Source organism: Mandrillus leucophaeus, unplaced genomic scaffold (assembly GCF_000951045.1).
Source record: "Mandrillus leucophaeus isolate KB7577 unplaced genomic scaffold, Mleu.le_1.0 Scaffold121, whole genome shotgun sequence".
In the NCBI taxonomy this organism is placed as follows: domain Eukaryota; kingdom Metazoa; phylum Chordata; class Mammalia; order Primates; family Cercopithecidae; genus Mandrillus; species Mandrillus leucophaeus.
In genome coordinates this window covers 4,090,705-4,103,987 of record NW_012100432.1, presented here as the reverse complement: position 1 = coordinate 4,103,987, position 13,283 = coordinate 4,090,705, and the positions used below count along the sequence as shown (strand labels likewise).

Here is a 13,283-nt window from a genome sequence, read left to right as displayed (position 1 = left end):
CAAAGGACCTCCAGTGCTCCAGCATAATAATGGAGTAGATTGCTGTGTAGATGTTTAAACTTAAAGATGTCTTCGTCTTTTTTGTAAGCAGGAACTAGTTCGGTTCTCTCCCACTCCCAACAATTTTGTGTGGATCTGAAGAATTGGGTTTGCAATACAATAGTAAATAGTCTGGTTTACATTAACAAGGCGAAACTGCTATCATTTCCTGGTTGTTCAACTTCTTTACTGTTTTTTTTTAAGCGAGGAATTATTTCACACCTTCATTAAATTACTTCAAATATTTAAGTGCACATAATAGGATTTACATAAAATGTCTATGTTTGAAATGTTGATACCTAGATAATAAAATAACATTTGACTTTAAAGGAAATGTCATTGTCTTGAGAAAATCAAGTCCTATTTTCTCTATATTAGTTATTAGGTTTATAGAATTGTGGAAGTCCTTATGCTATGACAGCATTTGTATATATCCAACAGATTTTTAACTGTAAGCTCTGTGATATTTATTAGAAAAGAGGTTTTTTAAAAAATTACTTGCATAGCTTTGCCAGTCCATGTGGTTGAAAAAAAGTTTTTGCAGGTCTTTCTAATACATGAGAATTGAAACATGATTGGATTTTTTTCTCCCTCTTCTCCTGCTGGCTCATTTAAAGTTTCTCCTAATCCTCTGAGCCCAAGATCCCTTTGCAATATAAGTATCTTTTTGTTCCATTCACAGGACAACACTATCTGAATAGATTTGCAATGGGTTAAGGATGAAGGGCATTAGGAAACAGCTGTCTAATTAAAAATATATAAACCTGTGCAACTCTTTGTAAATTTTCCAAGAACTGAGGCTTTTGTTACAAAATAAAATTTTATCACATTGGCTGTCTATCTGTTAGAGAGGCTTAGACTGGGCTTATTATATAGTTATGTGTGCTGTTTTTGTTGTTGTTATTTTAACTCAGTGTTACAAAAAGAGAATTTTTAAAAATGTCTCTAAAGCAACAGGGCAATAAACTGCAGTTATGTCTCTATGACAGGAATCATCTGGATTCAAATGAAAAATTCAGTAACTTATCAAGATATATTGTATATAGCATGTTAAACATCCAGGTGATTGAATTTTAAAGGATTTTGGCTAGATGTTTGATTGTCTCATTAAAAAAAGCTCATGGGGCCTCAAAATTCAGGGTATTGAGCATCTGTTGAAATAAAATACTGGCTAAAACTTCCATCTTACATCTACAGTTTTTTGGGTAGTGTATGTAGGTATTTTGAAATTGATTTGTATGCCCACATAGATTTGTTAAAACTACATTGTAAAAGATCATTGACTAGACATCTTATCTATGGGATGCAATGGCTACATTTACATGATTTCTGGCATGCAGATAAAAATTGGAAAGTTGAAACATTTATGTATTGTCCTGTAAAATCCAAACACCTCAAGATGAATCCAAAAACTCAAGGTGAAATTTTTACCTTTTATCCAGATACTTGTTTTAGATAGACTGAGAGAGATATTCCAATGAGGGAAGTAAATGAACTTTAAAGTAAAATGGTTGGTTACTTTTAATGAGAAATAATGTTAAGAATGTGCCCATAGTTTTATGTCTTGAGAAGTTATGACTGTCCTCAAAACTAAGAATTTTGAAGGACTGTTTTAGTTGTTTCCACTAATTATACATTTAAATTTGTGCCTAAATGATAGAGGTTTTAGTTTCTTACATATATAGTACAGGATGTTTTTATCTTATCACTAGCAAAACAGATTACTGCCCACGGTTCAAACAAAGCATTCTATTTTTTGTTGGTTCTAGGAAAGAATAATAGTTCTTCAGATCCATTTTCACTCATATAAATTTAGGCTTCATTATTTGTTTCTATTTAGTAGAGTATGGAAATTCCTCCATAGTTGTTGCATTCCATTGTTTCCTCCATTGTTTCATTGTATGTATTTACAACTTTTATATTGAAAGCAGGTGCCTTGAGTAATTACTATTGACAATTGCACCTGTCACTTGCATTTCTTAAACTGATGGATCTTACAGGATTGTTAGCTGGTTTTGTAATGTGCATATATGTTTATCCTAAGCCAGTAATTTGCTCTTTGCAGCTTATTCACCTGAAGGAAGAGTAACATAAGGCAAGCATCTTGGTCTGTCCAGTCTCAACCTATGAGACTTCTTTAAAGAGAAAATGATGAAAAAGCAAGTCAGTGGTGTGAGAAACGTCAAGTCTCATGAACCAAAATGCAAATATTTGAAAGGGAAAATGAGCACTTCTAAAATTTATCTCAGTGCCTTTATGGGTCTGGAGTGTTTCATGCCAGATTTAGAGACTATTTAAATCTCTTTTTTAAAATTGGCCCCAATGTATTCTGCAGTTAATAGTCATAAAATCTTGTGATTGGATTTATATAGTTCCTAATGGCCATGTGTAGTGTAAGACTAATATAGTCTTGTTCTTCAAGTTCAAAGCCAATTCAGCCATAAAGCGCTGGAAAAAGAGAGCTGATTTCACTTTTTAAAAAAATCTTATGTTTATTTAAGATTTTCATAATCCAGGGGCTAGAATTTAGCCCAATTTCAAAAAATAAGAAATAGCTATTCTGATCAGATTGTATTGTAGATATATACAAGTAAATGAAGGTTATCATTTTTTAAAATATATGTGATTATTAAAGTTGAAGTGTTTAGATATTTAAAGGGAATTTTCACTGCCAATTTTATATTTCCTTAGCCTGAGTCTTTCCTGTTATCTATATTTATCTGTTTGTTTATTACATTTCAGGCTTGTGACAAGGACTCCCAATGTGGTGGAGGCATGTGCTGTGCTGTCAGTATCTGGGTTAAGAGCATAAGGATTTGCACACCTATGGGCAAACTGGGAGACAGCTGCCATCCACTGACTCGTAAAGTTAGTATATATATATATATATTTGTATTCATGGTGGTTCTACTGTGATAACTGCGAGCGAGGTCTGTATGACATGAAGGACCGGGTAATGTGCTCGACAAACAAATGAATATTGGACGTTAGCAAGGATAACAGTGGAAAACTACCCCCTCTCCTCTCCCCTTTCATTTCAAAGAATTGTATCCTCTGTCTTTCTTATTCCAGTGATAATTTTCATGTTATTGCTCTCATAGTGTTAGAAGCATTTTACCAATATAATTTCCAACACATGAATTTGCTTAAAATTTATTTAGAACAAAAATATATATTATACTTTAGTATGCATCTTTGCAGAATTCGGAGTATAGAAGTTCTTGAAAAGACTGCTTTTAATATTAGATCTACTGATAAGGCATAAGCTCTGTGTTTTGGGTTTTTTTAAGAAAATCGATTATACAGTTACTCTTGTATGTTAGTTTAAACATTCTATATTTTGACTCTACCTACAGGATACATTGTTCACAATTTTAGAGATTGATGATATTTAATTTTCCAACTTGCTGTCAACTGAATATCACAGTGACCTAAACAACACTTTTGAAAAGTTATTAACAGTAATGGCATGATCATAGGATGGCAGGATTGGACAGGGCTTGAGAGGTTGTGTCCCCAAGGGTTGCAGACCCACCTGTCTACAGGGGTCGGTAAGGTTTACATTATATGAGGAAGCGGGCGGGTGGGAGGCAGAAGGCATGTGGAACTGGAGAGTTCTTGGCCTTCTGATTAAAAACCTTTGAAACACGGTGAGGCCTCAACAGAGCCCCCCAGCAATGCCAGGTTGCGTTGCCTTCCTCTGGTTCCACCTCCGCATTTTTCCCAACAGTAAAGTGCCTCCAGAGGCATTGCAAGTCCTAGGCCAGGTGGTTTGCGAGAGGTTGAGCTCAGTCTCTTCAGAGGGTTCTTTCTACACATTGTATACTTTCTTTTAAAAACAAGTAGAATGTTTTCAAAGCAAACCAAATTCCGTTTTCTGTCTTATTTTTTCACATGTGATTTAGGGTTTTAAAATGTAATACAGCCAAACATCTTTCCTGTACTCCACAGTCCCAGAGAATAGTTAATATTTTGACCTCCTCGGAGTGAACAGAATGAAAGAAATTGTGGCCCCTTGACCCAGGTTTAGCTCTGCAAGCTGTAATGTGGATTCCAGTTGTTTGGGCCTATCTAAAGACTGAATTTGCTTTTGGCTTTCCTGTGGTTGCCTTGTGAAATGCTTCCTGTTACGTTTAAACCATCCCTCCTGTGGTTTTACCATGCAAGACTGCACTGTCATTAAAAAACACGACATGCATTGTTTATTCTTGGACAGAAGAGGTTTAAAGTGTTAGTTGTGTGTCTCAATGCCAGACTTCCCTAGAAGAGGGGCCACTGGCCCAGCTGCCTTTAGCATTGATCTTGTTATTTTCAGCACCCTTATTGAATTATGAGCTATCTTTTGTACACTTAAGTCATTGTCTCTGAAACATTTACTCTTAACTTTCTCCTTTAAGAATTACGTTGTTTTTGGCTTGCATAGTGGCTCACACTGTAATCCCAGCAATTTGGGAGTCTGAGGCAGGCAGTTTGCTTGAGCCCAGGAATTTGAGAACAGCCTGGGCAACATAGTGAGACCCTGTCTCTATAGAAACATTTTTTAAAATTAGCTGGGCATGGTGGCACATACCTGTAGTCCTAGTTACCAGGAAGGCTGAGATGGCGGGCCGGGGGGGATCAGTTGAGTCCAGGATTTTCAGGCTGCAGTGAGCATGATTGTATCACTACACTCCAGCAAGACTCTGTCTGGAAAAAGAAAAATTGTGTTGTTTTTATACAGTATTAGTATAGTTTCACATGCCCTAGATGTTAGAATCACGTAGCCTGTTTACTAAAACAAGGGAAAAGTGACACTTCCTGTGGAACTATGTTTGTGTTAATAACAATCATAATTGCACCTTGTTAAATACTGTGACATACCGGATCCTCTATATTAAATGTTGTATATATACTTCTTATTTAATACAACAAGCCTATACACAACATTAAGCCTCAGAGGGGTTCAGCAACACAGGCCGTGAGTAAACAAGAGACACTCAACTTTATTCTTTGTGACACTCTATTGTTTATGTGGTCTTAATCATTACACGCTTCTACCTCCATGAAAGTAGTCGTTGGGTTTCATTTGAACACTTTTTAGTCCAATTAACCAAAACTGGTTTGTTTGGATAATAGAGACAAAATGATCACTGGAATGAGTGATAACAGTTCAGACTGGGAGTTTGTTCTATCCGATAGTTTTGAGTGTTCCAGTCCTCTGCAATATTTAAAAGAGAACCGAATTCTTTTTCCTCAGTTCCTAGATAACTTCAATTTCAGGTTTAGTCCAAGATTAATTTTGAAAATAAACAAATGCAGTCTTCTTTCATAAGCCTGGCTACATCTCTTTGATTTTGTTTTTATCAGGGATCCAATAATGAAATCTTTAAATAACAGAGTATGGTTTTCAGATGCTCACTTGAAATGTATTTCTGGAATTTTATTTTCTAACTTTTCATATTGGTTGCTTTTTTGTCTTCAAATACATTTTCAAAGGTTATTTTGATGACCTATTTTAAGAGTAGGTCCCAGAGTTGCTACTTGTTCCAGATGAAATTTACCTATTGTAGAAAATAAATCTAGTTTCTTCCAGAATATCTCTCAGCTGTGTAGTCTTTTCAAAACAACTCAAGAAAGAAAGTCTTTCCTCAGTACATTCTGATGAACATTATGTACAGTATTCAATTATGCTGTGAAGTTTAATGGCTCATTAGTAGACAGTAAAAATGTAGACACTATATAGATTTTTTTTAATTTTGTTTCAGCTTAGTCATTAGCCACCAAAAATCTGTTTATTTGGGTCAAGTGAACAGTATTTGATGAATGAAACTGAGAACCATAGGTAGGAGTTGATAGCTACCGAGGTCAGTTTACTGTTTTATTTAAGATGTACCAATTAACTTGTAGAGTTTACAGTCCCTGACAGGCTATTGTTTTATAATTGTATAGTTTTGAACTTTATATTTGATAATTTTAAGATAGAATAAAATATATGAGTTCACCTAGGAAACACAGTATGCATATTTTCTAAACACATTTTAAAGCAAATAATAGCTTTAACAGGTATTCATTTTTCTCAATTTTTTTTTTTTGAGATGGAGTCTCACTCTGTCACCCACGCTGGAGTACAGTGGCGTGATCTCAGCTCACTGCAAGCTTTGCCTCCCGGGTTCACACCATTCTCTCACCTCAGCCTCCCGAGTACCTGGGACTACAGGTGCCTGCCACCATGCCCGGCTAATTTTTTTTTTTTTTTTTTTTTTTTTTGTATTTTTAGTAGAGACAGTGGAGATGGGGTTTCACTGTATTAGCCAGTATGGTTTCGATCTCCTGACCTTGTGATCCACCCGCCTTGGCCTCCCAAAGTGCTGGGATTACAGGTGCATTTTTCACAATTTTTTAACAGTTAAGAATGACTTACTGAATCATGCCTATAGAAGAAACTTTCTGTTTAAAAAAAAAACAAAACAACAACGTTTCTATGAATGCCTCTACTTTCCAAAGTTTACATAGAAGATTAGCCATTTCCTTCCCATTTTGACTGTTTAGGTTTTAAAGCTTTGAACACGTTTTAGTGTTCAATAATTATGTGACTAATACTTTAATTTTTACTGCATGTTGTTTTCTGAATTTGTTCAGTTTAAACAACTATGTTTCCTTCAAACAATCTTGTTTTAAATTTTGCTGCACTTTTTATGTGAACATTTTTAGCACCAGGATTTTTTAAAAACTTCACTTTAAAAGTTGACCAATATATTTTCCTTTTCTGAAGGAAGAAAATGCAAATAAAAACCTGGTACTTGTTTGCTTTTTTAACTTAATATTTTAAAAATTATTAGTGGTTTCTATTTTAGAACCAGCCTATAACAAAACATTGTAAACATAATTATAATTTCAGAATATGAAGTTATTAAAATTTTAATATATTTTTAAGTAAAAAAATTTTAAAACACGAAAATATAACTAATGCAACTAAAAATTTGCAACAGATGGGGAAGAAAGCATAATATGCTAATTTTCTCATCTTTCCTATCATGATGTCAAGAGCTACTGTCTATTATTATTTCTTGGGATAGCATCATAGCTGTGTTTTATAGTTTCAATTCAGCAAAAGGGCTTACAAGACAGAAATAGGCTTTAGTCTAATACAGGTTTTCTCAACTTTGGTACTACATACTCTTTGCCCAGTTTCTCCCAGTGGTGACATCTTGCAAAACTATAGTACAATATTACAAGCAGGATATTGACATTGATACAGTTAAGGCACAAAACATTTCCACACTATAAGGATCCCTCATGTTGCCCTTTTATAAGTGCTAATTTCTCTTTGAAAGTGCTGTAAAAGAGTAAAAATCATGCTTTCTCAAAGTGCTGGATGTTCTGCCTCGGTAACTTCTAGAATTTGCTATTTGGAATTCTAGGCTATTGGAAACTTTGCATTGAGTGTTGGTTGATTCTAAAGTAAACCATGAAGTTTGGACTAAGGGGTTCCGGTGTGCATCTTCCGTAAGCACTTTCTCATGCATTTGTGATTATGAGACATGCCTGTTAGCTTTGTCACTCAGTGTCTGTAAATCTAGAAGTGAATGGGCCAGTCAAGAAATTGACAAGCATCTACTGAGTGTATAATATCAGAAATCATGGCTTTTGGCCAGGCACAGTGGCTTATGCCTGTAACCCCCAGACTTTGGGAGGCCGAGATGGGCGGATCACTCGAGGCCAGGAGTTCAAGACCAACCTGGGCAACATGGCAAAACCCGTTCTCGACTAAAAATACAAAAATTAGCTGGGCGTGGGTGCACGTTCCTGTAGTCCCAGCTACTCGGAAGGCTGAGCTGGGAGAATCTCTGGAACCTGGGAGGTGGAGGCTACAGTGAGCTGAGATCACGCCATTGCACTCCAGTCTGGGCGCAACAACAGAGCAAGACTCTGACTCACAAAAAGAAAGAAAGAGAGAGAGAGAGAGAGAGAGAGAGAGAGAGGAGAGAAGAGAGAAGAGAGAAGAAAGAAGAAAGAAAAGAAGAGAAGAGAGAAAAGAAAAGAGAAAAGGAATCATGGTTTTTGTCATTAGGAGCTCACAGATCTGAGTGAACTGGGTTTGAATGAGAAAAAAGCACCTCAGTATCAAGGACCCTGCAGTTCAATGTAATCATTATGTTAGGGTCAGTCGAGGCAGATCCAGATTGATGTTCATACGGTCTCGGTGTCCTTGATTTAAAGATTACAAAGTATTTTTTGAAAGTTTCACAAAAACGGATGACCTCGTGAACACACTACCAGGGTCCCTCCTAGGTCCTGGACTAGAGGCCTAAACATGAGAGGGGCTTTGGCCTCTTGGGCTTCATGGTGAGTCCATCTCTGAGTTTGGTGGTGTGAGTTACGTTTTGCCTGCTCGGAGCTGGGCAGGGTAGTGAGGGGAGCCTCGGGATCTGAGACGGTCATCTCACTTCTGCCCTTTGGGGAGCTTCTAGTCTCTGTGGGGCATTGCAGGGCATGTGATTGGCACATAGCAAGTATTTCCTGAGTGTTTTCTGTGTACAAGACTAAGAGCTATATGCTCATGAGTAAAACAGGTATGGTCCCCTCTTTAGAGGGTCTGGTGTCTGGGCTTGGTGGTATTTGAGAAGAGAGCAAAATCTGGAAGAAAGCAGGACTGTGTTTGACTATGAGCATTATTCCCTCCTAGCTGAGTAATCTCAGTCCAGGACCTTTGCTTCACCTCAAAAGGAAGTCACTTACCTCTGTCTCAGACAAAGCAAAAATCTGGTGCTGAGGTTTGGGATGACATTCATAAATGATGCCTTCTGAGAACTGACCCATGGCACACAATCCACGTGATTTTTCTTTTCTACCAGGCCCAAGGTACTGCCCACCCCATGTGACAGTCCAGAGAGTGATCATAGTGTCACGATGCAGAAAGCAGAAGGCTGTGAGCACCCGTAAGCAGCTGAAACAATTTTGCTGGTGTTCTGTCTTATATCATTAAGAGGGAAGCGCCACGATGATGTGCACCCTCACCTGTTTTGCTCATCGTTGTATGCTCAGCACTTAAGATAGGGCCTGGTATGTAGGTGGCACTCAGTATCTGTCGAATGGGTAAATGAAAGAAACATACTTGGTGATCTCCGTTTATAACAGTTTAACATGCTCATTATAGGTGTATTTCACTGACACACTTCAGGCTCCTTTTACTTGGATATTGCTCTCTGTGTCTGTTTTTCTCAGCCTCAGCACTATTGACCTCTTGTGCCAGATAATTCTTTGTTGTAGGGGTTGTCCTGTGCATTGTAAAATGTTTAGCAACATCCTTGGCCTCTACCCACTAGATGCCTAGAGCATCCCCCTCCCTGCCCTTAGTTGTGACAAATGAAGACATTTGCAGACATTGCCAAATGTCCCCTGGGGACACAATCATCCCTAGTTGAGAATCACTGGCCCATGCACCAGTTTTAGGCTTGGCAGAAAGAAACTTAAGGTCTCAGGGTCAGAATGGGCTATAAAGGTAATTGATGATCACTTCTCATGCTATCCACTTATAATTGTCTAAGCCAGTCCAGCTGTACTCACCTCCTCTGATGTGTTCTTGGTGGCAGCAAAAGAGCCAGCCCTCAGTGTTCCCTTTGACACACAGTGACAGAACCATTCTGAGCGCAAGTCTATATTAATCCAGTGGCGAACATGTCTGCATGTAGATGCTGTCATTAGAACCTGGGAAGTCATGACACAGCAGAAGGACAGAGGAACTGGGATGGCTTGGCTGTATCTTGCTTCACCAGTTCACTACATACATACCCTGCCCTCCCATTGCCTCTTTTTCTTCCCTTTGTATTTATTGATCTCAATCATCTCCCTGGCCCTTCCAGAACAATTTTGGAAATGGAAGGCAGGAAAGAAGAAAGAGGAAGAGAAGAAAAAGGAAAAAGGAGGTAAGAAGAATGCGAGTGTGGTACCACCGAAAGACATGCCCAGAAGAATTAGCCTTTACATTGTTGCACTACCATAGAGTTGGGTCTGTCCTATCAGTTCAGCGCCGATATAAGGTTGGAATGGTTCTGCCACTGTCTGTAGACAGCTTTGGTAATCTATGTCGATATCTATATGATATATACAAAGAAATCTATCTGGAAGGCATCTAAACAATGCATTTCAGCTTTTCTCATAAGGACAGATCATTGATGTGGGGTGGCCCGTTTTGGTGGAACAGAATAAGAAATACACTAGAATGATGTTGAATAAAGCATTTGAGTTTGGAAGCAGGAAGAACACATCCTCTGCCATGTTTAAACTATGGAAACATCTCTGAGATATGAGTCTGTAGTCACTCGTCTCTCCCACTTTAGCCTGAATCAGAGTTACTTGCCATCTGATTTCACAGACGCTCCAGGCCTGGGATTAAACTTTCTCCATATAACTTGTAAGACAGGCAGATTCTCAGGAAGGTGCTATTCCTTAGGGGAGGGAAAATAACATTTGCTGTCTTTATTCTAGAAAGCATACATATTTGGAGTGTATACCATTTGCCGCTGACACAGACAACCACCATGCTCGCTGTCGGTTGACCCTCCTCAACCCAGCTTGGCTGGTGACATGGGCTGGGTTCTTAGAGTGACTCTCAAATGAAGCAGACCTTTCACTGCTACGTGGTTTGTTCCATTTATGCAAATTGAGCTTCCCTTCTTCCCTGATTTTCCTCTGTTCCTTTTAAAGTTTTTTCCCAGCATTTTGACTCCTGGCATCTGTGTGCACATGTATGAATTTATATATTGCTCATTGATGGTGAGTTTATATTTGCTTATTGCATAGACATGGTCATGCCCATGATACCAGCTTCAAGCTTAAGGAACTTCAGTGATAGGATACCATAAAAAGAAATAAATGAGAAAAAGTGAAAGGCAGTACAGCTTGAGGACTAAAAGCTTGGTCTCTTGGGCCCACTCACTGCTGGCCAAGCTTCAAGTTTTAGATAAGTGCCCTTCGCCAATATACCAGTCTCTCTTTGCCTCATTCTCTCATCTGTAAAATGGGTACAATTAAAGTGCTTGCCATCTTTACAAGGTGATTGTAAGAATGGGAAAGGATAACATATAAAAAGTACTGAGCAGGCTGGGTGTGGTAACTCACACCTGTAATCCCAGCAGTTTGAGAGGCTGAGGCAGGCAGCTCACTTGAGGTTGGTAGTTCGAGACCCGCCTGGCCAACATGGTGAAACCCTGTTTCTACTAAAGACTACAAAAATTAGCTGGCCGTGGTGGCATGCACCTGTAGTCCCAGCTACTCGGGAGCCTGAGGCAGAAGAATCACTTGAGCACGGGAGGCAGAGGTTGCAGTGAGCCAAAATTGTGCCACTGCCCTGCAGCCTGGGTGACAGAGCAAGACTCTGTCTCAAAAGTAATAAATAATAAATAAATAAAAAGTACTGAGCGTATTGCCTAATGGGTAGTTAACGCTCAGTAAACACTAGTTGTTATTTAAATAGCTATCTCAAGAATGGTTTGGTGTGTTTGTTTTTGAAACCTTTCCAGCTCTGACTCCGTTTTCTTTTTTATTTAGGTTCCATTTGTTGGGCGGAGGATGCATCACACTTGCCCATGTCTGCCAGGCTTGGCCTGTTTACGGACTTCATTTAACCGATTTATTTGTTTAGCCCGAAAGTAATCGCTTTAGAGTAGAAACCAAATGTGAATAGCCACATCTTATCTGTAAAGTCTTACTTGTGATTGTGCCAAACAAAAAATGTGCCAGAAAGAAATGCTTTTGCTTCCTCAACTTTCCAAGTAACTTTTTTATCTTTGAGTTTTAAATGATTTTTTTTTTTTTTTAAATCGGGAATTTTACTTTTGGATAGAAATATAAAGTGTAAGGCATTGTGGAACTGGTTCTCATTTCCCTGTTTGTGTTTTGGTTTGGTTTGGCTTTTTTCTTAAATGTCAAAAACATACCCATTTTCACAAAAATGAGGAAAATAGGAATTTGATATTTTGTTAGAGAAACTTTTTTTTTCCTCACCATCCCAAGCCCCATTTGTGCCCCGCCACACATACGTACATACATACATACATACATACATACATACAACTTTTGGTCCCTTGCCTCTTCCACCTCAAAGAATTTCAAGGCCCTTACCTTACTTTATTTTTCTCCATTTCTCTTCCCTGCTCGTGCATTTTAAAGTGGTAGGTTTATCTCTGAGTTTGATGGCAGAATCGCTGACGGGAATCCAGCTTTTTGCTGGCTATTTAAATAGTGAAAAGAGTTTATATGTGAACTTGACGCTCCAAACTCCTCTCATGGCGTGGACGCTGGGAGTGCTGCCGGACCCTTCCTAAACCTGTCACTCAAGAGGACTTCGGCTCTGCTGTTGGGCTGGTGTGTGGACAGAAGGAATGGAAAGCTAAATTAATTTAGTCCAGATTTCTAGGTTTGGGTTTTTCTAAAAATAAAAGATTACGTTTACTTCTTTTTCTTTTTATAAAGTTTTTTTTCTTAGTCTCCTACTTAGAGATATTCTAGAAAATGTCACTTGAAGAGGAAGTATTTATTTTAATCTGGCACAACACTGATTACCATTTTTAAATCGGTATTAAGTTGTAATTTAAACGTTGTTTGTAACCGAAAGGTCGATTGTAATGGATTGCCGTTTGTACCTGTATCAATATTGCTGTGTAAAAATTCTGTATCAGAATAATGACAGTACTGTATATCATTTTATTTTAATAGTATATCCTTATTTTTGTCACGGGTGTTGTCAGTTTTTATTATAAGCAGATTTCTAAATAGGCTATGTCCCAACATGGAGAAAGACCCCAAGGTTGGTAAAATAGCCCCAGAGATATGTGCATTTTCATCTTACATACAGCAGAATTCTGTTTGCATGGATTTTAAGGTAGTTCAAAAAATAAACAATGTGTAAATCAGTGGGGTTTTGGAGCGTGAAGGAAAAGGATGCCATGCAAAACTGACGGTAATCAGGAATGGACTCATGGGACTTAAGTGTATTGACTTGGCAAAGAGTGATGGGAGTGTGTGTCTCGGGTGGTTAGGCAGGGTGCTAGGTGCTACCACATGGTGATGCCAATGTAGGCTGGCCTTGAAAACCCACCAAGTATTGTAAATGGTTTCAACGTCACAAGTAAACAGTTTATGAAATGTGTTCAACTGACTAAACTTGCCCATGCCAACCCACCAACCATTTCCAAACACAGAAACTGTCCGTTTTGTAGTTATTGACTCAGCCAGGGCTTATGATTGCACATTGTATGTAATGT

The 13,283-nt window shown here is 38.2% G+C and overlaps 1 protein-coding gene across 1 annotated transcript; it reads left to right on the top strand.

Moving 5' to 3' along the window:
* The first annotated feature begins 1,034 nt into the window (after nt 1-1,034).
* PROK2 (prokineticin 2) lies at nt 1,035-12,963 on the top strand. The gene is made up of 3 exons (XM_011971250.1): nt 1,035-1,101; nt 2,782-2,907; nt 11,569-12,963. The coding sequence occupies exons 1-3, from the start codon at nt 1,087-1,089 to the stop codon at nt 11,671-11,673; spliced, it is 246 nt and encodes an 81-aa protein (XP_011826640.1). The 5' UTR covers nt 1,035-1,086; the 3' UTR covers nt 11,674-12,963.
* The last annotated feature ends 320 nt before the right edge of the window (nt 12,964-13,283 follow it).

Bases quoted from the DNA above. Each gene is read 5' to 3' on its own strand.
- PROK2 (XM_011971250.1), top strand. The intron at 2,908-11,568 runs GTTAGTATATAT...TTTTTTATTTAG, and splicing joins GCCATCCACTGACTCGTAAA to GTTCCATTTGTTGGGCGGAG.